The sequence below is a fragment of the Falco peregrinus genome, chromosome 4 (assembly GCF_023634155.1).
Source record: "Falco peregrinus isolate bFalPer1 chromosome 4, bFalPer1.pri, whole genome shotgun sequence".
NCBI classification, from domain to species: domain Eukaryota; kingdom Metazoa; phylum Chordata; class Aves; order Falconiformes; family Falconidae; genus Falco; species Falco peregrinus.
The window spans coordinates 49,531,845-49,558,841 of record NC_073724.1 but is presented as its reverse complement, the minus strand read 5'-3'; the positions used below and the strand labels follow the sequence as shown (position 1 = coordinate 49,558,841).

The following is a 26,997-nucleotide window of genomic DNA, read 5'->3' as shown; positions in this document are numbered from 1 at the left end:
TGTCATCCTGACTGATTCCCATGAGCTAGAGAGAAGAAAGATTGCACTTTGAGCTGCAACAAGAAAAAAACAGCCAAAAGCTCAGCCTGTTCACAAGCAGCACATTGTCCAGAGGTCCTGCAGCTACAATTCCCAGCTTCCTATGCAGTCTGTTACCCCTCTCCTTCTTCCCTCCTGAAATGGTACAAACTTCATCTTACTCCAGTCAAACTCACTCTACAATTCTTAGTCTCTTAACTTCTTGCCCTGCTCCCACTACAGACTGATGCCTCCTTGCCTGTTCCTGACAGATCTCAGGCACTGTTCTGGCCTGACATTTTTGCCATCCCTTCCAGCCTTTTTTAGCATCAGTGGTGCCAGCATGGGCCCCCAGCAATCATATCTGCTTCGGCTCTCCTCTGCATCCCTCCTCAATTCTAATCCCAGCATGTCTCACTATTGGCACAGACAGGGTTAGGAACCTAAGATTTCATGTCCTTTCCTAGTCCAAAGGTGCCAGCTGAGCGCTAGTAATATCAGATGTATTAGAGGTAAAGAGCAGCCAATTCATGCTACATGGAATAATCTGACCCACTGACATCCAGGGCAGCTACTGAAATCACAGGGTCTTGGTGGAAGACCCCTTAGCAGGACAGAAAAATGTAAAGAGTACAACATCCTTCCAAAGCCTGATCTCACATGAGCAGAACCACTGTGCACATGATCTTGCTCTTATCCTAGCCATTTTAACTGCATAAAGCTATTTATGCTGTCTTTGGGCCATTCATTCTCTTCCCCTGCATATTCTCTCAAACAAATACAACCTCAAGAACATAAGAGATTCTCAGATTGAACCAGTAGGTTTTCCCACACAAGCTGTCTGAACACAACACCACCCAGCCCCACACTAAAAATCTTGGGTTTGGACATGTACATAATCACTATAAAGCAGTTCTTGCATCTGAAGGTGGATGCGTACCCTTTCAGGAAGATACCAAGCCAAAAGGAGGAACTTTCTATTTCACCCCATGCTTTCCGGGCTGCTTCCGATAAGCGTCACCAAAATGTCCTCAAAACTTCCTTAGGTTGTTTCTCAGGATGTGATTTTCATGAATGCAAGGAGTTAACTATGTCTAACTAGTTCAGTTAGAAAATTGTTTAAGTCAACTTGCTTTTAACAGAATTAACTGCACGTGGTATGCATAAAAACCTGCAAACTTAAAACGTTTGCCATCAGAAGCGTGAACAACTCCCACTTCCCACAAAATTAGAGGACAGGGGATGGACTCACACCCACACACCTGAGGTAGCACAGAAAGTAATCAGGCCATGAAACCCAGGACTGCAGCTTACCATTCACATCCTTTACCATTTTTGCATACATTTTTGAGTTTAAGTAATCAGCTATATTACTGCTCAGATGTAGCCTTCATGGCTTTTTCTTTTTACTTTTCCATTTAGATTTTTCAAGTGAAATACAGCATCAGCTAATTCTGGCTTCACTTTCACTTCACCAAAGATACTTTTTTCTTAGACTTAGAAAATGCTTGACAGGATAACACAAGTGCCAATGACAACAACATGCAATACAATATAATGCATTTTGTCTAGCTTACAACTGCCATCCCAAACCACTAAAGAGTACCTCATTTAATAGCAATGTGGCTGTTATAGCTCTGGTATCAGATAAATAGTTTAAAGTAACACAAAAAAACCCCAAGACATTGGTTTGTGCAGGTAGCAGGTTATACCACCCTGCACTTAAGTGCTGAGACAATCTACATCTGTCAACATTGCTCATCAGGAGAGCTACCCTCGGAGCATGCAAGTCTTCACAAGCAGCTCTTTCTTTTTAAAAATTACACACTAGTACTATTGCTTTTGGACAATGTGGTATAGAAATGGATGATTATCTAAACAGAAAAACACCTCTTGAAACTTTAAGTAGTACTTATTTCAAGATTTGTCACCATATGAATTTGCAAGTTAAATGGCAGTGCACGTGCACTTATTAATACCTCACAGCACAAAAGCTAATACATCAAGACTGCAGATTTACTTCGGTGGAGGTAAAGTATCTAGGGCAACTCATTGCAAGCTTCTGTTTTGCCTCCACCAAGCTCAGGTTTTGTACCACCACTCTGTACACCTTGACACTTAGGGAAGCCACTGGGATAAGTGAATGGCTTTTACCCAGAGCCAGCAGGAAACACAGCTGTTATCTCACTGGCTTTCAAGCAACCAAGCTTACAAGCTAAGACGAGAAATCTGAGCCTACCTAGGCTTACCTGTCCTCCTATTACTGCTCCATGCTCCACATCAGAAGATAACTAACTTACCCTTTCATCGCACGGCTCAAGGCTTCCAGCCCAACAGGATACTTCCTACGTCGCAGAAGCTGTTTTAGTACGTCTCAAAGAATTAGAGTTCATTTACACCCCATAGGTAGACACTGGATCTCCTTTGTGCAATTCATGTTAAAAAAGCCACAGAAGTGCTATAAATTAAGTTCATTTTTTACGGACACTACAAGTCCCTGGCGCACTTGAATAGAGTTCCGATTTAATGACTTGCCTTTTAAAAGGCCACTAATAGTTTGCAAGAGCTCCCACACATTTATCTTTCAGGTTGTTCATCAATATGGGTAGGAAAAAAGAACAGTAATCAACCACGAGCAAAACAAGTTACAGTGTTGAAGTATAAGCACCAACTTAAGTCTGACAAACAAATCTAATACTAAAGTTCAAGCTCAAGTTCCAAATCTAAAGACATCTTAAGACAGAAATGAGATGTTCTTACATAGCATTTGTATATATGCTAAAGATATTTGCATATGTAACTAAGGAGAAAAAGAAATTACCAAAATTTGACTTAAACCTCCAGGGGAAAGAGAAAACAATTTAAAAATCACATTTTTTCCTTTAGATGTCAGCTGAAAGTTACATGCTAAAACCGCTTTAAGACCTAAAAAAAGCCACTTCCGTGGGTTTTTTGGAAGGGTTCTAGAAAACTCCCAAACCACGTAACTTAGAGCAATGCTTTCCAATTTCAGCTATACAGCTTCTTACATAAAAATAATCTGAAGTTTTATCATGTTTAGCATGCATTTCCTCGGTGAAATATGCCAATGCAATGACAAATAATTTTATTAAGTTCTACATGACTTTCTGCTGGCTAAGGATTTGCAGAAAGAAGGAAGTCAGCTTCTTTGCTTAGACTGCCTGAAAACCAAAAAGGCAGCTGTTTCAACAGCAGCCTCCAACTCAAGCTAGAAAATTTGGAATGCAAGGTGCAGAGAACGAACACTTTCTACTACCACAAGTTAGTCGAGCTGGTGGGAACCTGCAGACAGTTAGCAATACTGAAAATTGACTCCTGCATATCTGAAAACGAAACCAGAGCTCAGATCAGAAGTTTGGAAATGAAAGAGCCCTTATGTTCACAAATGCTGCCTAAACCAGTTTACTCAGGCTGTATTTCCCCAAGATTCCCCATAGCTTCTGTCAGGAGAACCCCCCCCCCAAAAAAAAAAAAAGTTTCTCTTCATGGAGCAGTCCCAGATGTTCTTTTCTAGCACATCATCAGACCTTTATCTGTAGCTTCAACTGTTGTGGGCTGCACCTCTCATGCATCTCCTATGCATTCAACAACCAGCTCCCTCTGGAAAAATCTAGATCCCAGTGAGCCACTGTGCATCAAGCAGACAACCAGACTACACAGACCGTAGAGCTGCCTGGACAGGCAGCCTCTGCCAAGCCACTTACCTCTTAATACTCACCCTCCTGAAAAGGCAGCCCGAGACTTGCAGTATTTCCCACTGATCAGGAGCAAAACCAATGTCCTGCTCTGTTATATAAGATATTATTTCTGCAAACTGCTTAAAAGTTTAATACAACAAAAGTATGGAGCTGTAAAGTTGATGATTATTGCTTTACCCTCCAGACATGGTGTTGCAAGCACATCCCTAAATTTTAAGAGCCTGGCTAGAACTCCAGCAAAGCACAAGGTGGTTTTTAAAAGAACTGCTCTTGCTCCAGAGAATGCAGACTATCAGGCTTATTAAATATTAAGGCAAGACAAATTGCAGAGCTGTCAACAGACTCAAGACTTTGCAATCCAACACTGACAGACTGAGTGGTCTCTGTGGTATCCTCATCTAATGTTGCTGCAGATTTTGCAGAAAGCATGTTTGCATGAAAGTAACTTCATTTTTTGCAGACAAGGAGTAGAAAATAGTTCCATCAGAACTACCACATTTCACAGTTCCAGTTTCTGAGGAAATGTCTCATAAAGCAAGGCAAGTTCTGTCAAATAAAATTTGGACAAGTTATTTTTCTAGGCTTAAATCCTATCCCTATTAATGCTTGTACTTTAAAATAAATTTGCTGTGAAAGACTAGGTAAAGACCTCCATAAAAGTTTTTTTTAAAAGGGAACTCAAAGTCAAGACTTCTGAAACAAGTGACAATACTGAGAAAAGACTCTGTATTGTAGCTGTTAAAACAATCACTTACTACACTAGAAAGAAAAAGCTGAATTAGCTTACAAGTCTCTCCAAAGAGGCTTCCATCACAGTTCTGCCATTGGTTATGAAAGATTAGAAAAAGTTCTCGGTATTTACCTAGGCTTCTATATTTACCTTGATCAAAACTACAAAACAAACTCATGGGACACCAGAAAGCCCACAGATGCTGGAGCAAGGAGGGCACCATGACATAGCTCAGAGTGAGAGGAAGGCTGGGTGATGACAAGCTCAGAAAGAGAGGAAGAAGGCTGAGTGATGACAGGCTGGTAGAAGCAAAGACAAAAATGCTCACCAAGAAGCAAAGTGCAAAGAAGCTGTAACAAAAGCTGCATTGAGCTGCATCCCCTGACTTGTCTTTTCTCTCCATTACTGCTACCATTACTTTATTTTCACTCCAACCATACGTATTTGCACAGAACACAGTTTTCTAAGGCAAACTGAAGTGTTCCACTTTGCACACGCAGCACAATAAACTTTATTTCAGTTTGCTTCAGAAAATTGTTCACCGCTCCCAGAAGTCAGCAGGCAGAACACGAGAACATTGCACTGGGTTAGACAGCTCAAACATGAGATCCAGCCTCATTCCAACACATATCTTAGATTTACTCTAAGATTGGACCTGCTACAACTCAGAGGAAGCTGCTGAGCACTTGGACTATGTCCAGTTTATTAAAATTTGGAAGAGATATTAGCAAGGTGGGTCTCTTCCAAGAGTGACAAAGCCTTAAAGGAAAGCCATTCTGTCTGCAGAGTCAGATTCCAGGCTTGAGTTTATAAGAGCTTCCGGGTGATGCAAACAACCACAAGTGACTTTTTGCTTTTTAGTGGGCTTTCCAAGCTTCACTGATACGGAAAAGCATATCTGGGAGCATAAAGAGAAGAAAATCCCAACAACAGGCATCAAAAAGGGACAACTAAAAGAGACTGAATGAATGCTTTTGATCTTGTTCCTTGCCACAACTCCTTACCTGCAAAATGGAGTTACAGCACTTCCCTGCAAACACATCACAGAATTTAACAGTTGTGTGAACCCCCAAGAGTAGCAATTATACTCCCAAAGAATAGAAAGAAGGAAGAAAACTTTTATAGAGATGTGTTACATGGTAACAGCTGCATATACACATACAAGCTCTCTTCCAGACGCTAAGTAGAGACAACACTGTGATTAGTGTAGACCTTTCAAATCAACTGCATGAGGTCATTTTCTGTTTTGGGCACCCTCCATCTACCAACAGTATCTAGGAATTGACCTTAATTGCCGCTAGAAACACAGTATCCTCAAGCCCAAGGTAAAGAACAAGGTGGGCTAGCACAGCTAAAGCTGAGGCAGGGTAAGGTACACTGACACAAGAAAATGATGATGCATTTTCTTAGAGTGGACACAAGCAGACCACAGGTTGGTCCAGTACAAATTCGGAGTGTGATAGTCATTGCTTTTGCAGTTTCCAAGACACCTGGTTAAATACCCCAAGAGTCCACATGGCCATGGGATATAATAAATATTGGAAATTGTTATTCGATTTTCTGTGCCAGAGGCAGCATGAAAGTAGGTTCGTACAAATGTTCTACACAGGCCAGTTCCTTCAATGTAACCTACCAAAATCATAAAATAGGAACATAAAAAAAAAACCTAAAAAAATCTGTGACATAACTATAGCGATGCAAATTCAGCCTGACAGATAACTGGACAACTGATGCCTACAGAAGTGCAAATAGTCAATTGACATCCATGATTTTTGCTGATGAGTGGTGTTCTCATGTCAGGAAACAGTCACACCAATTCCCATCAAACCAGGGAACACACATACATTAGCACAGGTCTGCAAGAAAGCACATCACTGTGTGCTCAAATCTACTACTACCAAGGATCCTGAAGATGGCAACTACAAGCAAAATAATTTCACTGGAAGTCTGAAGAAAACAGTATTCAAAATCTGCACCTAGATGGCTTATATAGCACCATGTCTTCATCAAGGGAAAATCTTCTCCCCCTTGCTTCCCTCCCTCTAAATAATGTATCTCAAATAGCTGCTATTTTCAAGCTCAGTTTGCTATTCAAAAGCTCTTTATGCAAGACCTGTCACTTGTAACAAACTGTCACTAGCAAAATACCACTCAGGAAAGGTTCTCTCTAACTGTAGATGTCTTCAAAAAAGCACTACTAACATTTGCCGCTTTGGCAGCTGTATGGAAGTCCCTGGGTTTGCTTGTTGACTCAACCAAAACAGATTCCATAGTGAAAACCAAAAGGCACAAAACCCATCTTCAGACGAGAATATTAATACTGTGTGCAATAAATAACACCCACACAAGTGTTATATTTTTTAATACAATATTAACAGCAGTTATGTTTGGTTTGTGCAGTTGCTAGACCAGCTAGTAGCAATGGAATCAGAAGCCCCAGTCAGTCACAAGAGACATGTCTGTTCTGATTTGCAGTCGGTGCCTGCCACACTAGGTATGCACACCCTGCGAAATGCTTTACCAAACAATCCTGTTCCAATTTGTTATTTCAAATTACATTGTACTAGCTTTCTAATATTTTATCTATCTAAAGTGTTAGTAATAGTTGAATCAGATTGTTCTAGCAAGGGCAAACCGGTAAGGTGAGATGTTATTTAGTTGCTGTGATATTGGAGCATTGCTAAGTGCTGCATGCTAGGTAAAGAGTACAGCAACTGCCCAGGGACCATTTACTCCTCATTAACGCTGTATTTAGAAGGGACTAGTACCACTGAGGATAGAACCACTAATGAGCTTTATCAGAACACCCTGGGAAAAAACCTGCATTTTCTACCACATACCATGACAGGGACAAAGTGGAACCTGAAGGCACACAACTCTTGGTCACAGTACTATTTATATTTGCAAACACAAGGGAACATTTCAGACTCTGAAATCAACTCTGGTCTTCAGCCAGTACAGCAAGGTCTTCCTTCTTCAGTGCTCCCGGCACAATACAAAGCAGCATTCCACTCAGAATTGAGAAAGTCTTTTCGATAAGGCTTGTCTGACAAGACAAGCGCAGTTAGCAATGGAAAATAGAATTAAAGTCTAAAGTTACAAGCTTTTAGTGAGAAATTAATCAATCAATCACACTTCAGAAGATATGCTAGTACATCACATGCTGTCTCAGAATACACTCTCTTCGAGTACTTTACTGTGCTTTTAATAAAACAAGTATGTTACCCAAAGCTAACATTTTTTTCCAGCCCAAATACTTCACAATATACTGACAACTGAACAAATGCCAGGGACAATCTATCCATTCACGACCGCTGGAGTTCATCATCCCCGCTTATTCTTCATCCTTCGCAGATGCAGTAATCCTTATGAATGGAAGCTTTCTTTTAGATTGTAAATAACAGTAACAGGGCCATAATGAAAATCCATCCAAAGAAAATCCAAGCTTTCTGAGCATGCACTGAAGATTTGCTGATCTGTACAATGGCCAGCTAGAAAACATACACTCTTCAAAACAAAACAGGAAAATGGTGGAAACTGAGTCAAAAAGGGTTTACGAAGCACTACATCATTCAAATGCAGTTATTTCACAACCTGCAGTGTTTTTGTACAAAGTTGTTTCACAGCACCCTCCCTCCCAAATACACAGAAAGACTACCTTTCCCCACTCCTTTGTGTCTAGGGATCAAAAGCTCACAGAAAGAAGGAATGACAAAAATAAAATGAGGTTATGGATAGGCTGAAATGCTGTGGCAGGCACTGTGAGGCATTCTGCTGCTTCTGTACAGAAAGTATGTTCATGTCAGCTCCTGACAATGATATGTTCTGAAGCTGTAGCAATTAAAGTAGATCTTGAGAAAAGAAAAATTACTGCTGCAATGCCTATTCACGCTAAGGACCTCGAAAGACTTACCTCTTCAGCAAGCCTTTCCCTCAGCAGCAGGCAAACCAGCTGCAAGGTGCTTTTGCTACAACCCAGTGTGAGTGAAAAACTGTCTTCCAAATTCTAAAAATAAATTACACAATAGATAATACAACCCAGTAAATACACATCCATTGCCTTTTTTAAGGCTTTTAACAAGCTGTATCAATTTAAGCAAAAACACTTGTTATGAAACATGAGCAGGTTAAGCAACAATAAATGGAAAAGCAAATTGGATAATTGCTTCTTACAGTAAAGCATTACCTAGCTATTAGGCCCACAGGTATACAAGATCAGAGTTAATCATCATAAGGAAGCAAGCAGACTATTTAGCCTATCATTTCCTTCTGGAAGAGAACAACTTTGAGGACAAGTACAGCATTATCATTGTCACCATAACATTTCAAGTTGAGATCCAGATAGGTGCAGGAGAAAGTGTCATCTTCTGGATGGTTTTAACAACAAAACACAGGCAAAAGGTGTGTGCCCTATTACTCATGCTAAATGCAGACAGACTGAACTGCCAGATCATTGAGAACACACTCCTCAGACTGCAGTCAGCCAAGTTTTAGACCACAAATATAACAATTAAAAAAAATCTGGCAAGTAACATCATGAAATGTATAAAATCTCTACATTCAGAAACCAGCATAATGACTGGGCACTACTAAAATATTTGCTTTGAGCACTGGTTTCAGCTTTGGTTACTCTCTAAGCAGAAGATCATCTTTTCCAGAAGTCTAAGTCCCACAATTCTCTGATCACAACAGTAACTAAAAATCTTGCATTGAATCAAGCTGAAGTAAAGGACTAAGCGGATCCTATGAGATGAGTAATGCACACAATACCCAATACTAAGACAATCATGACAAACATCAAAAACACCACAAAAAGCCCAAGACACACCCACCCCCAGTTAACCATTTTGTCAATACTCAGACATCCATCCAAAAAAAAAAAGAAAAAATCAGGTCTCCTTATAACTGTTACCTAGAAAAAAGGCACAAGAAGCCACTCACACGCCTTTGTACCAGGTTAGAACTCAACAATGGGGAAGGGGCACTCCAGCACCCACACGCTCTCTAGCACTCACAGCTCGGTCAGGCACACAGCAGACTGCCTGCTTTGCACAGCTACTATAAGCAAAAATAGCGGACATGTTACAGGCACAGCTGAGATATGCAAAGTCAGATCATGTTTAGTTTGGGCCCTATACAATCATTACAGGAGCAAAGAGCATGCACAGCATCAACTGCTTCAGAGCAGAGGGTTCTGCTTTCCCCCCACAGAGAGAGGAGATGACACTGGTGGAAATCACTAAGGACAGAATCACAGCTTACAATCCAAGTTCCACAGTGAGTTTCCTGAGAAGCCTTGAGCAAGCCTTTTCTGTTGGGTGCTTCAGATGCAGTACTAATTTTCCATCTTCAAGTGGCAAAAAATATGGCTTTACAATGCTTGGATGCTAACATGGTATTTCATGGAGCTGTATATACATACACTTTCTTTATCCATCCATATACACAGGTATTGAGAGAAACTGCATCCTAACTGATGATAGTCTGACAAGGAGCACTGGCCCAAACGCTCCCCTGCTCCCTGCTATCATACCATCCCTTCACAAGTGCTGAACAAGTAGGAGTACAAAGAAAAAAGCAGCAGTGTAAATGCATAACTAAAAACACTTTTATGGGCTCAGCAATATAGTTTTAGCAGTTCAGAGATGGTGCAGCCGACAGCGACTTCTGAGAATGTATGCCACAACAACAGACTAACCCCAGCTGCAGCAAGAAACACCCTCCCCAGTTAAGTTCCTGAGGGAAAGTGTTCTTTTTCAGGATTTCCTATTTATCACCTCAGAGACTTGAGGTTACTGGACTGTGACCCACAGACTATGTAGAAAGGTCTGCCAAATAGCAATGAAAAGCTCAGACCAGTAATCAGAATCTTTTTATTCCTTGCAGGAAAGCTTCTGATTTCAGATATTGTTGTCACCCCTGAAAAAAAAAAAAAATTATCCCTCCAGAATACTTCTGTCATAGTATTTTAGTCATTATTACATCCACAGTCAGCCTCTCAGCCCATTTCAATAAGCTTGACTGAATCCACTGTCTTTCTCCTTGGCTAAATCTCTCTCCACAGACACAATTCAGCCAAGCATTTCTCCTTGGGATACCTGTTACCCCAGCCATTTGTTCTGCAACTTCTTCAGTACTGGCTGATTTCTTCACTGAAGCTTACAACAAAATCACTTGATAGTCAAGCACATCAAACCCCAAGTCATAGGTAGATTTTCCTGGTCAATACAGCCACTTGTAGCAGAACGTGTCCTGCAAATGTGACATCCCAGCTGTAACCACAAGCCCATTGAACTTGGTCAGTTCACATTATAGCATGATAGTGAGCTTTTTTCCAAGATATTTTATAAATAGGATATTGATTTCAATTGAATTCTCCTTAACTTTGAAGCCCAGCGTTATGGAATGGACCTCTGGCAAACAGCTATTAACAGGAATCAGTAAGGACTTCCCAACCCCTTTTAACAGCCCCAGAACACCCCCTGCTCACACTAGCCCAGTGCCTCTGAACCACGCAAAACCCCTTCCTGCTAAGAAACGTCTCACAAATCTGTGTTTGTCAATGAGCAGCTGTTTTGAGTTTCTCAGCCAGTAAGGCAAATACAATGTAATGGTAAACACCTATAGTGAGAATTGTCAAATTTAAAAGTACACTTAATAATTACTTAAGATGCATCAGATTGCCATTGACCATGTATTTATTTCAACATATGATCCACAGACCTTTTATGTTCTCCATAAAACATATTTCATGTCAGGTCATATTTCAGGACAATAGAAAGAGGGCACCTAAATGCCTTTAGTTCACAAGTTTCTGTGATGTCATTAGAAAAAAATTACCATTTCCACATGTGAAATGGTGCATTTTCTATACTAAATGGAATGCAAGGAAATACTGTTTCAAATCAAGTGAAGCATCAGAAAACTGTTCCCATGCTCAGATACAGAGTATTACACAAGAACAGGCTATTCTGGAAAGCCAGTATTTCAGCTCTGAGGCGTGCATGTTGTATGTGGGTGCACACACGTGCACAGAAATGTGACCAGTTCAAGGATCCCAGCATTCAGAAAACACCATGCAGATATTGCATCATTTGGGTTCTGGCACTTTGCCATCATTACAAAAGCTGCCGACTTTTGTTCTTAAGTATTGCCATTTTCTGTAATTAAGGGTTCTGAAAATCTCAGAAGATTAGATTCACTAAAAGACTATTTTTTACAAACTCATTATATCAGTGTTACAGATTAACTCAAATTTCCTCAGTTACCATCTCAAGAAAATGCTGTAACATAGTCCTGGTAGTAAATAGTCATCAGTGGTCCAAACTTTCTTCTTATAGCTGAGCAATCTGTACTTTGCCCATGAGTAAAACTTTAAGCCTTCTTTGGAAGCCCAGGGACTGAAAAGTAAATCTTGCTTTTGACAGAGCCTATTAGCAATTTAAACAATGTTACTTTAATTCTTTTTATAATTAAGTATTCCTAGAGACAGTGGCATCTTTACCTTTCACTTCACAAAACCACCAATTCATATAGCATTAATTAAAAAAAAAATCTAAACCAATACCCACAGAATGAGGAGGACAGCTGAGAACACAGCAACAAAGCAGGAGAGGGTTGAGGGAAGAGTTACTTATAACAAACAGCAAAAGTTTAATCTGAATGCAATACTTCTCACATGCCTTGAGAAGCAGAATGTCAAAGGAATCAATGTTGCAATGAAAGCCTGGACTGTGGGTGTGTAAAAAGAGATAGGAATTCATATCTTCCATATATGTTACCTAGAAAGAACCTGCACAGCTTAAATAGCTCACAGGTGAAGACAAGGTACAGGTAATTTCAACAGTGCTCAGGGAACCTGCCTAAATAATGGAGAAGACTGCAGTAGCAGGAAGACAAATACGACAAGTTATTTCAACCATTCTGAGCTTAAGCCCATTCCGACATGTTCCCAAGAGGTAGAGAAGCAAGCAAAGATTTTTAGTTTAGACTGGGGAAAGAAAAAGAACGGTAGGTCTGATACATAGAAAGGAATCCAGGTTGTCAGTGCTAAGATAAGCTATTGGATGCACCTTGGAGAGAAGCAGAGAAAAAACAAGGAAGGAATTTTAGGTGATTCTCACAGAAAAAGTAAAGTACTTCTTCCAGGAGAGCTAAAAGACAAAACCAGAAAAGAATACTCAAACCCACAGGAACCACTGGAGCGCAAGATTTATCTGTATCAACACCTCACATATGAAGTAAGGGGGACCCCTCACCCCCATGTAAGAGGGTATCTATATGAATTCTGGTAACCTCCTTTCCATCCTCCAAATTTCTGGGGAAGTCTAGTTTCTCTCGGAGCTGTGGAACAGGTAGCATCTAACAGAAAAACAGCATGTGGTCTGGTAACAGAGAAGAAGAGACAACTTATGACTTTGCCCAGTGAGGGTAGCAACCCAAATGCTTCAGAGGCAGTTTTTTAATTTGTTTGTCTGGTTTTGCTTTTAAGGACATAACTATAAGTTTAAGCAGTACCTACCTAAAAGATTGAGGTCCTGATGGGCAGACGGGACCTTAGCTTCAACAGGCTAAAAAAAAATGTTCATAAAAACAAAGTAGATTGTGCTCACACCTCCTGCCCCTACCTTCCAGTCTCTAGGAGAGGGGAGAGGGGCTCTGTCATATGTACACACAAAATGTAATGCAAAGTTTCCCCTATCCCTGATAATTGTTGACAAAACACTTCCGACATCATAAGCACCTGATGCAAAGAGATTAAGTGTTTATGTCTGAAGTACAAAGAATGAGAAGTGTAACTGTCCCATGTTTTACATTTTGGAAGAGATCCCAAAACCATGAGGGTCCGAAACTGAAAATGTTGAAATAAATGCACTCAAGCACTTTCAAACAAGAACAACAAACTCTTTTTATGGTTCCCTGAGGGGAAGGGGGACATAATCAAGTACTAGGTGTCACCAAGGTATCTATGTTGACATTTCTGTTTCATACAGGCAAACGTAAAAACTGAGTATGCTGCAATTATATTTAGTCACTGCAGCTTAACAAGCAGGTCGCCATTAGAAAATCACTCACTAACTCTTCAGCCATGGAGAGCTGAGGAGAAGATTTTATGTCCATGAATCTCTGTAAGAGTTCATTAGGAGGATGATCACCCACTTGATTTTTTGGAAGCCAAAGAAGTCTGTGTTCTAAGGAGGCTCCTTCTTCCCAAAAGGACAGACTTGGGAGTAGCAAACTCCCTGAGAACTTGGTAAGTCAGAACTTCAGAGAAATATTAAATCTGGTAGAGAAACACAACGTTTCCATTCAAGCTCCTGAAGTCTGAAGAATGCGTCTGGGGCTGAGCAGGTAAACACATTGTGAACAAGGTTGAAAAAAGGTTAATATTTTCTAGAGATAAAAAGCTTCATAAACAAAATTTGCCAAATTAGATATACTGCCACAGAGAGATGGAAAGCAATAGCGGTTAGGCTGAAACACCGTAGTGACACTCAGTTGCCCATATGAAAGTCTATTCCAGCATTAAGGCTACTTCACTCACATCATCACACCTTCAAAATACTCACCTCTTCCCAAGAATGACACTGTAAACAGTGTCTGGTGGGAATATGCTCCCTGCAAGACACCAGTATTGCAGACAGGTATGACAAAACCATACCTCTTATGCTGCGCAGCAGCCACAACTCCTAAAGTATAAAGCTTCAAGACAAGCTAAACAAGCAGAAGTGCCCACTTCAATTCTGTGAGCCAGGAAAGGATGCTACAGACAACCTTGTCAGACATGTCTGTAGAAGGTCACATACAGTCACCCTCCTCTGCTCTTAATATATAACATTACATAATATTCAACTAGAATATCAAAAGATAACCCAGGAGGAATCAATCAGGTGGCACTTGCACAACAGGAATAAGCCTTTACACTAGTTTTCTTCCTCCGTGCTTATTCCTGTATTTTCCAGCAGCTACAGAACTGCAGTGTAGCAGGAGATGCCAACTCCATGCGCTGCCTCACATCTCCCATGAATGCCCCTCTTCCACCGCAGGTGGTACATCCCTCCCGACTAGCCAAGGAGCTCTCCGTTTGCCAGTTCAAACTCCTCTATTGAGTCCAGCTTCTAAAGGCTGCTTAGAAAGAGTCAATTACACAGCAAAGCTAAAAGCCAGCTGAAATAAGTTGGTATTTTAGGCCAAGAATAACAAGTTTAAATATGGTATCTCCCAATAAACACAAAGCATGAATTGTATTCTCTCTCAAATACTTTAGGTTATCAACTTCACTGCTTATACACAGACAAGCAAATACAGTACCAATTAGGTAGAATCTAGCTAGGTCTTTCATGATTGTCTTTATATGAAAAAGCCAACCCGATCACTTTCAAACATGCCCAGAAGAAGCCTCTACTTCTCCAAATGTAATTTTTTTTATTTTTTTTTTAGTACTTCACAGTATATAGAAGTACAATTTGTAACTCAACTACAAAAACAGCCAGACCCTAAGACTGCAAATAACAGTACTGGATATACAGGGAATGTAAATGTGATCTCCGGCCTCAGCAGATTTTTGGATGGGGCAAGTGTCCAACTCCATAGCAGGTGACTTGCATGTTCAGCAAAGGCTATAAAGCAAGCTCCTCAGGTGCAAGAAAGGGCAAATTCTGCAGCTAAACACTAACGATTCACTCACTAAGGCAGCAATTTAAGGAAGAACAGTCAAGCTGTCTCATGGATAAGGAAACTATTCCCAGGAGAAAGCTTATTACACAATCAGTCAGCACAATGAAATCTGACATGAAGGAAAGAGCAAATAGGAAGGATTGTGCAGCAGTAAAAACAATAGCAGAGAGGTATATGACACTTTAAATGCAGGTCCGCTTTCACTACTGAAGGACTTGATATCAAGCATTAAGTGGGGAAAAAATAATTTCTCAAAATTAGTGTGGAAACAGAGTATCCATTCTAATGGACTCAAAGACAACAAATCAGAAGCTAGTCATATCCGTGTGGGATACTTGATATTTTTAAACTATCATCAGTTACAACATCTTTCTATTAGTATCTCATATTCAAAGCAATGGCAAAAGGTTAACATCAGTTTTCATACTTATTCCAATTCTTGAACTAATGGCATAGCATCCAAGCCTCAGAAGCAATGACTACCCTCCCATTGCGTTGGCACTAATCATGGCCGCAGCCTGCCCTGCTGCAGAGCTGACACAGGAACAAATATCACACACAGGGGACACCAAGCCAGCTTTCTCTTCAGCTAGCTACCGACGGCAAGAGTTGCAGGTGCATACACTGCACATCCACACACAGCACATTGAAGACTGTCATCTTATACAGACATGTTAATTGCATTTTAGAATACATTTATACATGCTCCTTTGTTTCCACCCTTGTGGTTTTTTTGTTAAGAATAGTCCCCCAACTTCATAACAAAAAAGCAGAACAAGTCAGAGAGCAGCTACTTTTAAAAAAACCCACAAACCTCCTCAGTACTAATTATATTTTTTAAGCATAAGTGAGAAGTGAAAACAACTATGGAGAAGCATGGCATTCAGAATAAGCATAATTTACTTAAACATTTTCACAAAGCCAGCAAACCCAGGTGTCCATCAGACTCACAGCTCTGCTGTTCAAAGTGCCCCTTCCAAGGGGCTTACAAGGTAACAGAGGAGGAACTAATAATACATTCATTATGTGCACTTAGAGCTTGCACCAGGTATTTCAGTGACATCCAGCTGCCTTTAAAACCATTTGCTACAGACCTATTTCAACAGGACAGGGGCATTTTAGAATAAAATAAAATAAAAAAAACAACACAAAAACCAAACCAACCCCACACTTACATCCTGATTTCAGCTGGCATAGAATTAATTTTCTTCTTAGAAAAAAGCCACAACAACCTACATGCAGAGAAAATGACAGCTATGGAGAAGTAGCCCAGACTACAGCAGAACTGCAAGCATGGCATTAGGGGCAGGACAGCTACCCCATTGCTGGACCATCCTGCGTAGTGGTGTAGGCAAGCCCACAGACACCTCCTGGCAGCAGTGCTGCACCTACAAGAGCTTTGCCAGGATAGACCTACCAGGTACAATCTTTTTCCATGCATTGCTCACACACACAGCTGTATCAAGAGAAATGCAGAGCTTAAACCCAGCCTTTGAAAATGAACATGAAATACTGAAGCCAGGAAGCAAGCACAGAAACCACACACCTCCATTGGCTAAGAACAGTCCATCTCCTCTACTCTAATTGAGAGGGAGACTTCAACTATTTCTCCTTGATAAAAAAAAAAAACCAAAAAAAAAAAACCAACCCAACGCAAACCAGCTTCTTCCACCACAGCTTTCGAAGGCCATTTCATACCATTTCTCTTTTCTCCCTTTCCCATTTGGTTAATTGCAGGCTGAAGTGCTTTTTAATGGCAGGTACTACAGTGGATTTGAGATAAACTACCCATCTCTGTAGACACAGAAAAGATTTGATCTGCTGAGAACAACTGTGTATTTTTTACAACATGAAAACCTCTTCAAGAGAAATATCCTGAAAAAAAAATTGTATCGCATTCTTTCAGTATAGGCATCATTTAGTCTAAAGCAGGGGGAGAAAGGCTATATTCAGTATCAAATGGGAATAAAGCAGTAATCCTGAGTCACAAATAAGGACTGTTGAAAAAAAATAATGAAAAAACTAAGCCTACAAGGTGGTATTTCTGGCTTGTCAGAGTAGAAACAATAGGCTTGAATTAAATACTGAGGCTGTCTCCTGAACACACAGGGACAGTTCAACAGCGCAGTGCCGGATGCTGGACTCACAGCAGTCAGCAAATGAGTAAGGAAAGAGCATCCATGGTACCCAACACCTGTTAAAGGGCTAGACAGGAACTGCAATCTATTTTTTGCTTCTAGCCCCTAACAGGCCAAGATACATAGTTCTGGACTGCAGCAAGTGTCCTATAGCACACCATAGTTCTGAGGATTATCTTTTTTTCTTTTTTTTTTTTTTTTTTTTCCCTACTCATGGTTGACCTGTGGCCCCTGCTTCAGATTTCTGGTTTCTAGATCAGTGGGGGGTAGATATTGCCACCTCTACCTAATGGAGAGAATGGTGGTTCAGATAGCAGGGCATGGTGTTGAAAACATCTCCCTACCAGACGCAAGGGAAAGTTTTCAACCAGCTCCTCAAGATGTCATCTTGAGCTGCTCTACAGAATAGGTCAGTAAAGGGACTTCCAGAAGGAAGGATGGGGGAAAAGGGCTGTTATGCACCCACAAATTGAGGTTTGTGGGGACAGAGGACACAAGAGGAGCACAACTAGCTGAACTGTGACACTTCTGACACAGGGAATCGTGCTTTCCCATCCCTGCTTCCAGAGCTATTTGTGTGTGCTACAGAACACCATCCCAGTTTGGAGGCAAGGCCAGTGCCCTGACAAGGGAGAGTTTGGGCCCCACCACATCAGAGGTAATGCTTATACTTTTTTCCAGTTGTGCTGGGAGCCTACGCAGCAGAAGTTTAGAGTTTCACGTCTGTTAGTGAGCCCAGGACATGCAGTAGTTTAGAAATACATTTCACAGGTTGCACTCCTGCACCTAAATGCTGCTCAGGACCAGTTGTCTAGATGAACCAGAGGCACTTACTGCTGTGTGGGTAATTGCTTTGGGTGAAGGTGATTTCAGTGTTAAGATGCTCTAATCTTTCTATAGCACAGAAAGTGATAAAGGTCTATAAAAGACATACTGCAATAGAAGGCACAGCTAGAATCATTTCAGTCCAGCATAACTTTGTTTAATTAAGTATTGGAAAGAACACTATCTGAATTGTTCATTCTGTTTTGCATAAGGTATAAGCCAATGCAGTATTGTGAAACTCAAGAGATAAGATCACATGCCAGTTGTCACCATAGCCAAGGAAGTGCTCCCTATTACCCTTCCATGATCATCCATAAAACAAAGGCCTAACTTACCAAACGGAAAGGAGACAGCTGAAAACCCAGACCTGATTTGTCCCATCTACCTCCTCCCAAAACTACACAGAGCTCCAATGACTAAGTAGAGCAGCACTGAGATGGGAACACCATCAGTACCTGGGAAGCAGCTCTGGCATCCTATAGGACTTGAAAGCTTTTATACACTCCCTCAGCATCCCCTTCTGTTTTCTTACCTGCATCAAAAGCAGAAGCTACTGGAGTAGCTGCAGACACTCTGCATCTACAGAGGAGCTCAGTCCTTGTGTTGTTTCAGGAAGATTCATTGAAGGACCTGTTTAAAGTCATATTTCTATTGTAAGGTAGCAAAGAAAAATTGGAAATGGTTGCAAAACAAACCTTCTGAAATGAAAAGGAAAATCTCAAGCTCCTACAGGGCCCAGACAAGAGCAACACTAATCTGTCATACACTGCAGGACCACCTCACTGTCTGACCACCAGCTTGCACACCAGATAGGTTACCTACCCTCAGTTCAGCATTCTCCTATCAACACAAACAGTCACTGAGCACGCACACAGGAGCAGAAGGCAAGCGCGTGTGCAAGCTGTTCATTATTACAGAACTGGCATCTGTTTGTGATAACTTTCTAATTCAGATGAGAATTATAGTACATGCAAAGGAACACCTTCCCCTTCAGCCTCTGCCCGGTTCCTACAACCACGTAGTGTTGTAGAGCAGTACCAGCTTTAACAGCCAGTTATGTCACCAAAGGCTTCCTCACATAGAGGAAGTCCGGGACTGACATTTCTCTCTTCTTTGGCTCATTCTGGTGATCAGAAGGGTATTCTGGTGCCCATTTGATAGAATATCTCATGAAGCTGAAGTTAAATAAAAATGAACTAATTTATCTTTATTGCTACTAAAACCACTGCCCTCCCTCAAAAAAAAAAACCAAACAAAAAACCACCACATCAAAAACCCAACCACCAAAAGAAGCCCTACACAAAATCACTGCTCTGAGAACTACAGCCAAATTGTACTCCAAAGACACTTCAGAACCATTAACAATTTATAAACCATCCAGCTACACCCCCCACCCCGAAGAGCAAATCTGAAATACGGGTAGGTTAATTACAAAGACGTAGCATGTCTTCCAAAATCTCTCACAAGATAAAATTATAAGTTCCATCCAGTTGCAGGCCACAAAGCAAGTTTACAGACAAGATTTTCAATATAATTAAAATATCCTGAATGCCAACAAACTGAGAAAGATTCACTTTGAAAGCCTGTAACCAAGCTACTTAAAAAAAATATCCAGGAAGAACAAGCAGGTTGCCAGAGAAAGAATAATGTTCTCAAAACTGGATACTTAGAGTTATACTCCTAAATCTAGTATTAGAATGCTTATGTGAAAGTGGCTTACTAAATACCAACACTGCCATTATTTATATCATCTCTAGCATATGTGGAGACTAGAACCGTAAGAGAGTACTGCAGCCAGATAAGCTAAAAATAAGCCTTTTCTGTATCTGCTCCACGGATTCAGAAACTTAGTCTGATACAGAGTACTTCAGAACAAATTTGATTGTTTTATCCTGAACATTTACCTCTCACCTTGGATTTCCCACAAAAAGTAAAAGAGGTTTTATATGCCTTTTCATACATTGTTATTCTTTCTCTCTACCCAAGTCCAGTTCTGCTCTTACTTTTACCTGCCGTGCTACCATGTGTGCCCTCCAGACAGCTCTGGAACAACTCTACAGTTAAGAAGGTACCTGGTAGGACAGACACCTGTGCTGATGTGTGGGTTGCCAGTTACCCAAATTATCACTCATGGGGACTAACTGCCTAACGGGAGTGATACCACTGGAGCTGCTGGGACATATCCACACATCCAAATAGCTGCTTCCTAAAAAGCAGAGTGCTAGGGAGCCACTGTCATTTGCCATCCTTAAACTCTCAAGGTGAACGGTCCATGTCCTGTGGCTCCCTAACGCATGGGGATGCTCCCCAACAGAGAGTGGAGAAACCTGCCAAACACAGTTAAACCTCCTCAGGAAAAAACATCTCAACATGTAACATTTGGGATTCAGACCAGCACAAAGAAAAGAGAGCATCATGATCGCTGTCACAAGTTGGAATATGTGTGCCACCAAAGTTTGGTTGTCGGTTTTGTTGTTTGGTTTTTAGATTTTTCTTTTCCCCTCAGAGGAGCTGCAGAACCTCTGCAGGTATTCATCTTTCACAGAGCAACACCCTTGTTTAAGTTTCAAGACCAAAATTCAATTGTGTTTAGCACTTGGCAAGCCAAATGCACTTTGTGGAATGGCGGGTGGATAATCACAGTGCTATGGCACAGTGAATCATCAATTCAAATCAGCATTGCGCCTGAACCTGAGGCTTTAGGCACAAGGTACTTTAAGACACTCAAAGAAGTTAGGTTGCTTCCACTTTCATGTACGCAGCTGCCAGTAGTATGTACTGCTGAAGTCTGTGACTTTCATACTGATTCATTAAAAGCATGATTTTAAGTTGCACACCACAAAAAACAAAAAAAAGCAGCACTGAAAGTCATTAAACACTCATGTAAACTCCACATTATTTCACATGTTAACAGACATTTCCAGAGAAAGACATTTAACACACCAGAATAATACAGACAGACGAGCAGTGACTCTGTTGAAGAGACAGTGACAACACAGGAAATAATAAACACAGGAAGACTCCACAATGATTTCAATTACTTTTTAACTTCAATCAAAGCAGCTAGCATGATGGTTATATAAAACACAGTAAACCTGGATGCTGGTTAAAGCTCTGCCTGGAGGCAGCTTCTCTGCTCACCATTTCAAGCCACTGTCATGCCACCCAATGTCTACCACAACCCAAGGAAAGAGGTCCCATCATACATTACTGTAAATTAGCATGGCTAGATTAAAAAAAAAAAAACAACAACCACCAAACCAAACCAGAGAGAAACCCAGCTCCACTACCTCTTCTTAAAGAGCAAAAGCAGCAAGCAGACATCAAGACCCACAGTTCTAACCAGCTCAGGTCAAATATGTATTTGATCCAATGCAATCATCTAAAGATTCATCACTTTGAAACCAATGGTTTTGGAGGGGTTTTAGGTGCAACAAACCAGTTTTTCCCAGGTCACTGTCTCCATGATAAAAAATAATCATCACTGAAGTGCTAGCTTATTTCTCCTGTAAATAAAAGCCACCTCCTCAGGTAGCATTGAAAACTGCTGTGATAGAAACACTTTGATTCTTCCATTAGAAAAACCGAGTGTAAATAGTGGAAGTGCTGTAGACTTGACCATAAAACCATGTGAAATTTACCTAGCATGCAGAGTTTGGAGCCTACACCAAGAGCATGTTATTAAATCTTTAAGAGAGCACCTAGATACTCAGAACTGTTTCATGCTAGACACTTATGTTTTTAAGACCACAAACTCTTTGGTTGAAATATTGCGCTATGATTTTGTGTTTAAGTCAGACTGATCAAACACATACCTAGTTTGAAAAAAGTGCATTTCCTAGATACCAAGTTATCAGCAAAATAGAAAGCCATCTCTCCATTTAACTGTTATCCTTTAAGTGACAAAGAAGGAAGAGGAGAAACTCCCTATTTGAAGAATAAAGCCTGGCTATCAAAAGTATAGCAGACAGTTACCATGACACTTGCTATGTTGTTTTCTTTGCTCTAAAGAAAGTCTGCAAAATGCCTAAGTGAAGCCAGGCCTCAGCAGAGCTTTACTAGCATGAAGGCTAACCAGGCTAGAAAGAAACTGAACTCACTAAACATGTTTCCTCGGATGTTCAACATGACACAGCAAGAGTCAGTTTGTTCGGGAGGGAGAAGAGCACATTTTTGGTATACTAAAGGGGTTAATTTAGAAGGTGAGTGTATTGAGGAATGATTTATGAAAACAAAATTATTTAAGCAAGAGCACACCAAGAACATGCAATGGCTTGAGCCAATCATTCTTTTGGCAGTGCTGCCTGTGGGGTGGAAAGGGATATGGTATAGTGCTTTTCCTAATACACAATTTTAGCACTTTTATGTCAAATTGAGAACATAGCATCCATTTCATGGATCAGGAACTGGATATTAGAGTCAACTAACTTGAGTTTAATGACAGGCGGCAGAAGTTGTGCCGTTGAACAAATTCTTGTTTCCCACACAGCTTATCAAAATGCATACCCAAATGCCCTTGATGCTCTGGTACTTGTATTGCATACAGTAGCACTCCCACATACACAAGATTTCCACCATAAACTAAGCCACCTAAATCACTGAAATGGTCACGACACAAATGAACTTTCTGAAGGTGACAACACCAGGGTAATACCTAAACAACACTTTCAATACCACCTTACCCTGTCTCTTCCAACCAGCACATATACAGTTAATCTACGACCTCCTGAGCACTATTCAGCTGCTAAGCATCACCACACTAGTGCATAACTAACATATATGCCCAACTGTTAATCTGTCCGTTTTCAGCAACAAGCATATGTGAAACACACAGCAATGCAGCAAAGAGATCGGTGACTAAGAGCAAATCGGGATGGTTTAGCAGAAGCATCAGCAGAGGAAAATTCCAGTGTTCTGCAAGCAATCACATAGCTCTCAAGCGCTGTAGTACTCATCAGGGAGGAAACTGTTCGCTTTTCCCCCCCTCCCCTTCAGGGCCGAGTTTCTTATCCGTGGTTACCCTCAATGTGCTGATGCTGACCGACACGGGGTAGGTGTTTCAGCAGGAACCGATTCAACTCACGGAGGAGACAAAGCGCCCCCGGCGCCGCAGCAGCAGCCAATCGCCGGCAGACAAATCGTTTTTTAAAATGGATGGCCGCTCCTCACCGCAAGTGCTTATCGTCTGCCTGGCAAAGCGCGCACGAAATGCAACTGCGCGACTTGGCAGCGGAGCCCGGCCCCGGCTCCGTGAGCGGCACCGACACAGCCCGGCTCCTCCGCGCCACCCGCCCCGCCAACGCGGGGACAGCACGGCTTCTGCCGCGCGGTTCGCTGTCCCTTCACCCGCATCCACCGGGGGGAGAGGGGCCGCAGAGGACAAACCCAGCTCGGTACAGCCCTTGCTCCGCCAGGTGAGCATAGGCTGAGCGGTAGGCGCTGCCCAGGGCGCCGGGTGTCACTGCGGCCAGCCGGTAACCAGCAGGCTCAGGGCACCGGTGACAGCCGCACGCCAGCAGCCAGCCCCAGAGCATGAAAGTTTAAACACGCTACGTTTCACACGGTGTGTCACAGCACGGCGAGGGCGTCCAGATAGCGCTTCCCAAAGGCACCGCTGCGACACCCGCGCGGCCCGGTACGCCGCTCGCTGGCAGCGCCCCAGCACGGCGGCTTTCCGCGGCGGGGGGCTGCCCAGCCGCCGTGCCCTGCCAGCGCGGCCGCTCCAGCCCCGGCGCACGGCGGCAGGGCGCACCTTGGCGCAGGACACCACTCCGCCGCCGCACGGGAGGCAGCGGGCCGTACCCACCCCCCCTCCACGCCCCCGGCCCGAGGAAAGGCGCCGGCGAGGGCGGGGGCTGCAGGGGCGCCGGCACGGGCGGGCTGCGGCGCGGCGGGGCTCCCCCTCCCCGCGGGGCGCGGCCTACCCCTGCGCTGCCGCCCGCCAGCCGTGAGGGGGCCGCGAGGCCGCAGCGCCACCGCACCTCGCCTCGCCTCAGGCAGCGGGGGCGCGGCGACACGGCGGGGCGCGGCCGAGCACCCGGGCCCGCCGCCGCCTCCGGGCCGCCGCCCCCGGCTCCTCCGGGCACCTGCCGCGGTGACAGCGGCCTCTTCAGCGGCCCTCAGAAAGGGCCGCCCGCCCGGGGAGGAGGGGTGTAGCGGGGCTGAGGCGCGGGCGGGCGGCGCTGGCCGAGGCGCGGTGCCGGGGCCCCGGCGGGACTCACCGTAGATCATGGCCAGGCCGGTCTCGTGGAGGAAGCGGACGCGACGATGCTTGAAAAGCCAGATGGTGAGGATGGTGAGGGTGAGGAGCAGGATGAAGGTGAGCAGGCTCACGCTGTCCTGCCGGTGGCTCTCCTCCGCCTCCTTCTCGGTGGCGAGCTCCTCCATGGCGCTGCTGCTGCCGCTGCTCCGCTCCGCCGCCCGCAGCCCGCCGGCTGCCAGCAGAAGGGCGAGCAGCGGCAGCCGGCGGCGCAGGGACAGAGCCATGGCGGCGGGCGGGCTGCCGCGGCTCCCCGTCCCACACCCGCGGCGACGGCCCGCGGGCACTGCCCACCACCCGGCCGGCGGGGGAGGGAGGAGGGACGGCGGGAGGGAGCGGCCCCGGTGCACAGGAACCCGCCCGCCGTCGCCTCCCCCGGCCCCTTAAAGGCGCAGCCTCGCCGGCGGCGGCCTCGGCCGGGCAGCGTGGGCTCGCCCGCCCTGAGGGCTCGATGTCCTCCCTGCCCCGGGCCCGGCCCGGCCGTCCCTGCCCGGCGGGGGTGAAGCGACGAGGGGGGTGGGAGCCGGCCCGCCCCATCCCGCCGCGGGGCCGGTTTTGCTGCGGGAGCCCCGGGTGACGCCCCGGCGGCGCCAGCAGCGCCGGCAGCGCTGTGGGGTCGGTGCCGGTCCCGGTGCCGGACCGTTGCACCGTGAGCCGGTGAGCAGCTGTTACACAGCGCCGTGTTGAAAATCACGGTCCTGGAGCCCGCTCTGACCCTGTCCGGGACCGAGCCGGGCCAGCGGCTGGTGGTCTCCCTTGGACCTAGTAAGGAACAAACGCAGGCACTGGTCGCTCGGGGTCCCTGAACTTGCAAAAGTCCTCCCAAAAGAGTGAGAATATACTCACTCTAGTGTTTTCCCACGCGGGGTTTCTTCTTGTCTTTTTCTTTATTATTTTTTTATTATTTTATTTATTATTTTTTTCCTTCCTCAGATACAGGAAAACTTACTGAACACAAATTGCTAACTTGGGGGTTTCCATCCAAATACATCCTACTGGAGATTTGCTTCTAGGAAGCAAGACAATTGTAGGAAATTAATACAGCTAGTTAGTATTTTTCATTTGAAATTGAAAAAACCAACCAAAAACCAAAGCATATGCTTACTGTTTTAAAATCATCTCGAATCGGGGGAGGGAAAGAAAAGTCACTTCTGCTTTTTGCAAACAAAGCAACATCAGAACTTTCTCCTTTAGCTTTTTTCTTTAATGAATTGCAGACCTTTCAAAAAAGAGAGAAATAAAGAAAAACCAAGGAATTCTGAGTAGTGAAAATGTTTGGGTTTAAAGAAATATGGAACACTGTAAAACTCGTCTTTGTGAGGGTTTTTTTGTTTGTTTTTATCAGTTTCAGCAGGAGTGTGCTTTGTCTACCAGAGGAATTCCCTCCCAGTTCCCAGTGGTGCTGTGAGCAGCGCTGACATTTCTACTCCTGTAACATTTCTCCCAGAATTATTTTCAAATACAACTTCTAACAGGTATTTTAGACATTGTTTTGCATAAAAAGAAAGCAGAATACCTTTGGCCACATGTTTAATTAGTTATACGGCAGATCCTATCTTTTTTAGTGCTGACCTCTTTCTTAACGTTGCTGCCTGGCCATTTCAGATGGTATTTATTGGTGTGCTCTAGTTACAAGAGTCTCTCTTCCAAACTTTCTAGCCTCTGGCCAGTGGATCAGGAATTGTCTCTTGTCACATACGCTTTTGTTTAGGACACTCCTTTTTAGAAACACTTCAACATGACAGCTATGTAAATCCACATTTTTGTTTATATGTTGTCCTTTTAAATATAGTATTTATGCAGACTTCTCAATATTAAGTATAGTATTTATGCAGACTTCTCAACAGCCCTCAGAATCCGGTATAATTATGTGCAATTACTTTTAAATATTTGACTGTGCAGGGTTGAAAGTTTGCATTGATAGTGCCATCATTTGTAAACCTCTTAGAGATGAAAAGCATTAATTTGCCCTGAAGACCTAGCTCTTAAACCTACATGAACCATTAAAAATTATTGCCTCAAGACTGCCTTACATTAAATCTCACATTCAAAATTAACATTTCTGGTGTAATGAAAGCATTATGCTGCTAAATGTTTATTGTGTATCTTTAGGATATACAATCTACATGGAACATAATATGTATCTTTAGGATATAACAACCTAAAGGCCTCAGAGCAGACTACAGGTATGCGAAGCAGTGCTAAGTATGTGTAATGCTGATAAAGTTGTAAAATAAAAGGCTGAATGGCGGTAACAGGCTCTCTACTGTTTCTGATTTTTTATTGTGTGCTGCATAGTGCTGAGTAAAGTCTGTCACTAAGTGTATGGTGGCTCTTTTGAAGAAGACAATTTCCATGTATATTGTAATTTCATCTACCTCTCAGCTGAGCTGCAGTCAGGGTCTTAAGTTACTTTCTGCAAAGTGTTCCACCAATAACCTGGGGTTTACCCTTCAACATTCACACAGGTCACTATGCACTACGCCTCTTGCTCTCCAGGCAACAATGAGAAATATCCAGGCAGTTCTTTTAATAGTTAAGCATAATAGCTCAGTGTTACCTTTCCCCCCGACCCCCACCCCCGCAGCTGAACTATGTTGTTTGTGGAGGAAAGCATTCATCCATAGTTTG

At 43.1% G+C, this 26,997-nt stretch overlaps 1 protein-coding gene and 1 long non-coding RNA gene across 3 annotated transcripts in view; both read right to left on the bottom strand.

Moving 5' to 3' along the window:
- Nucleotides 1–25,261, bottom strand: part of SLC9A7 (solute carrier family 9 member A7) — an 80,038-nt gene extending 54,777 nt beyond the window's left edge. For both annotated transcript variants that reach the window (XM_055802811.1, XM_055802812.1), the window contains exon 1: nucleotides 24,329–25,261. In XM_055802811.1, the coding sequence (XP_055658786.1) occupies nucleotides 24,329–24,593 (265 nt within the window). In that variant the 5' untranslated portion in view covers nucleotides 24,594–25,261. The remainder of the gene's footprint in view (nucleotides 1–24,328) is intronic.
- Nucleotides 6,813–11,391, bottom strand: LOC129784353 (uncharacterized). Its single transcript, XR_008747006.1, has 2 exons — nucleotides 8,381–11,391; nucleotides 6,813–7,974 (listed from the first exon to the last, which is right to left on the bottom strand). It is a non-coding gene; the product is annotated as an uncharacterized LOC129784353 (long non-coding RNA).
- Nucleotides 25,262–26,997: the final 1,736 nt, after the last annotated feature.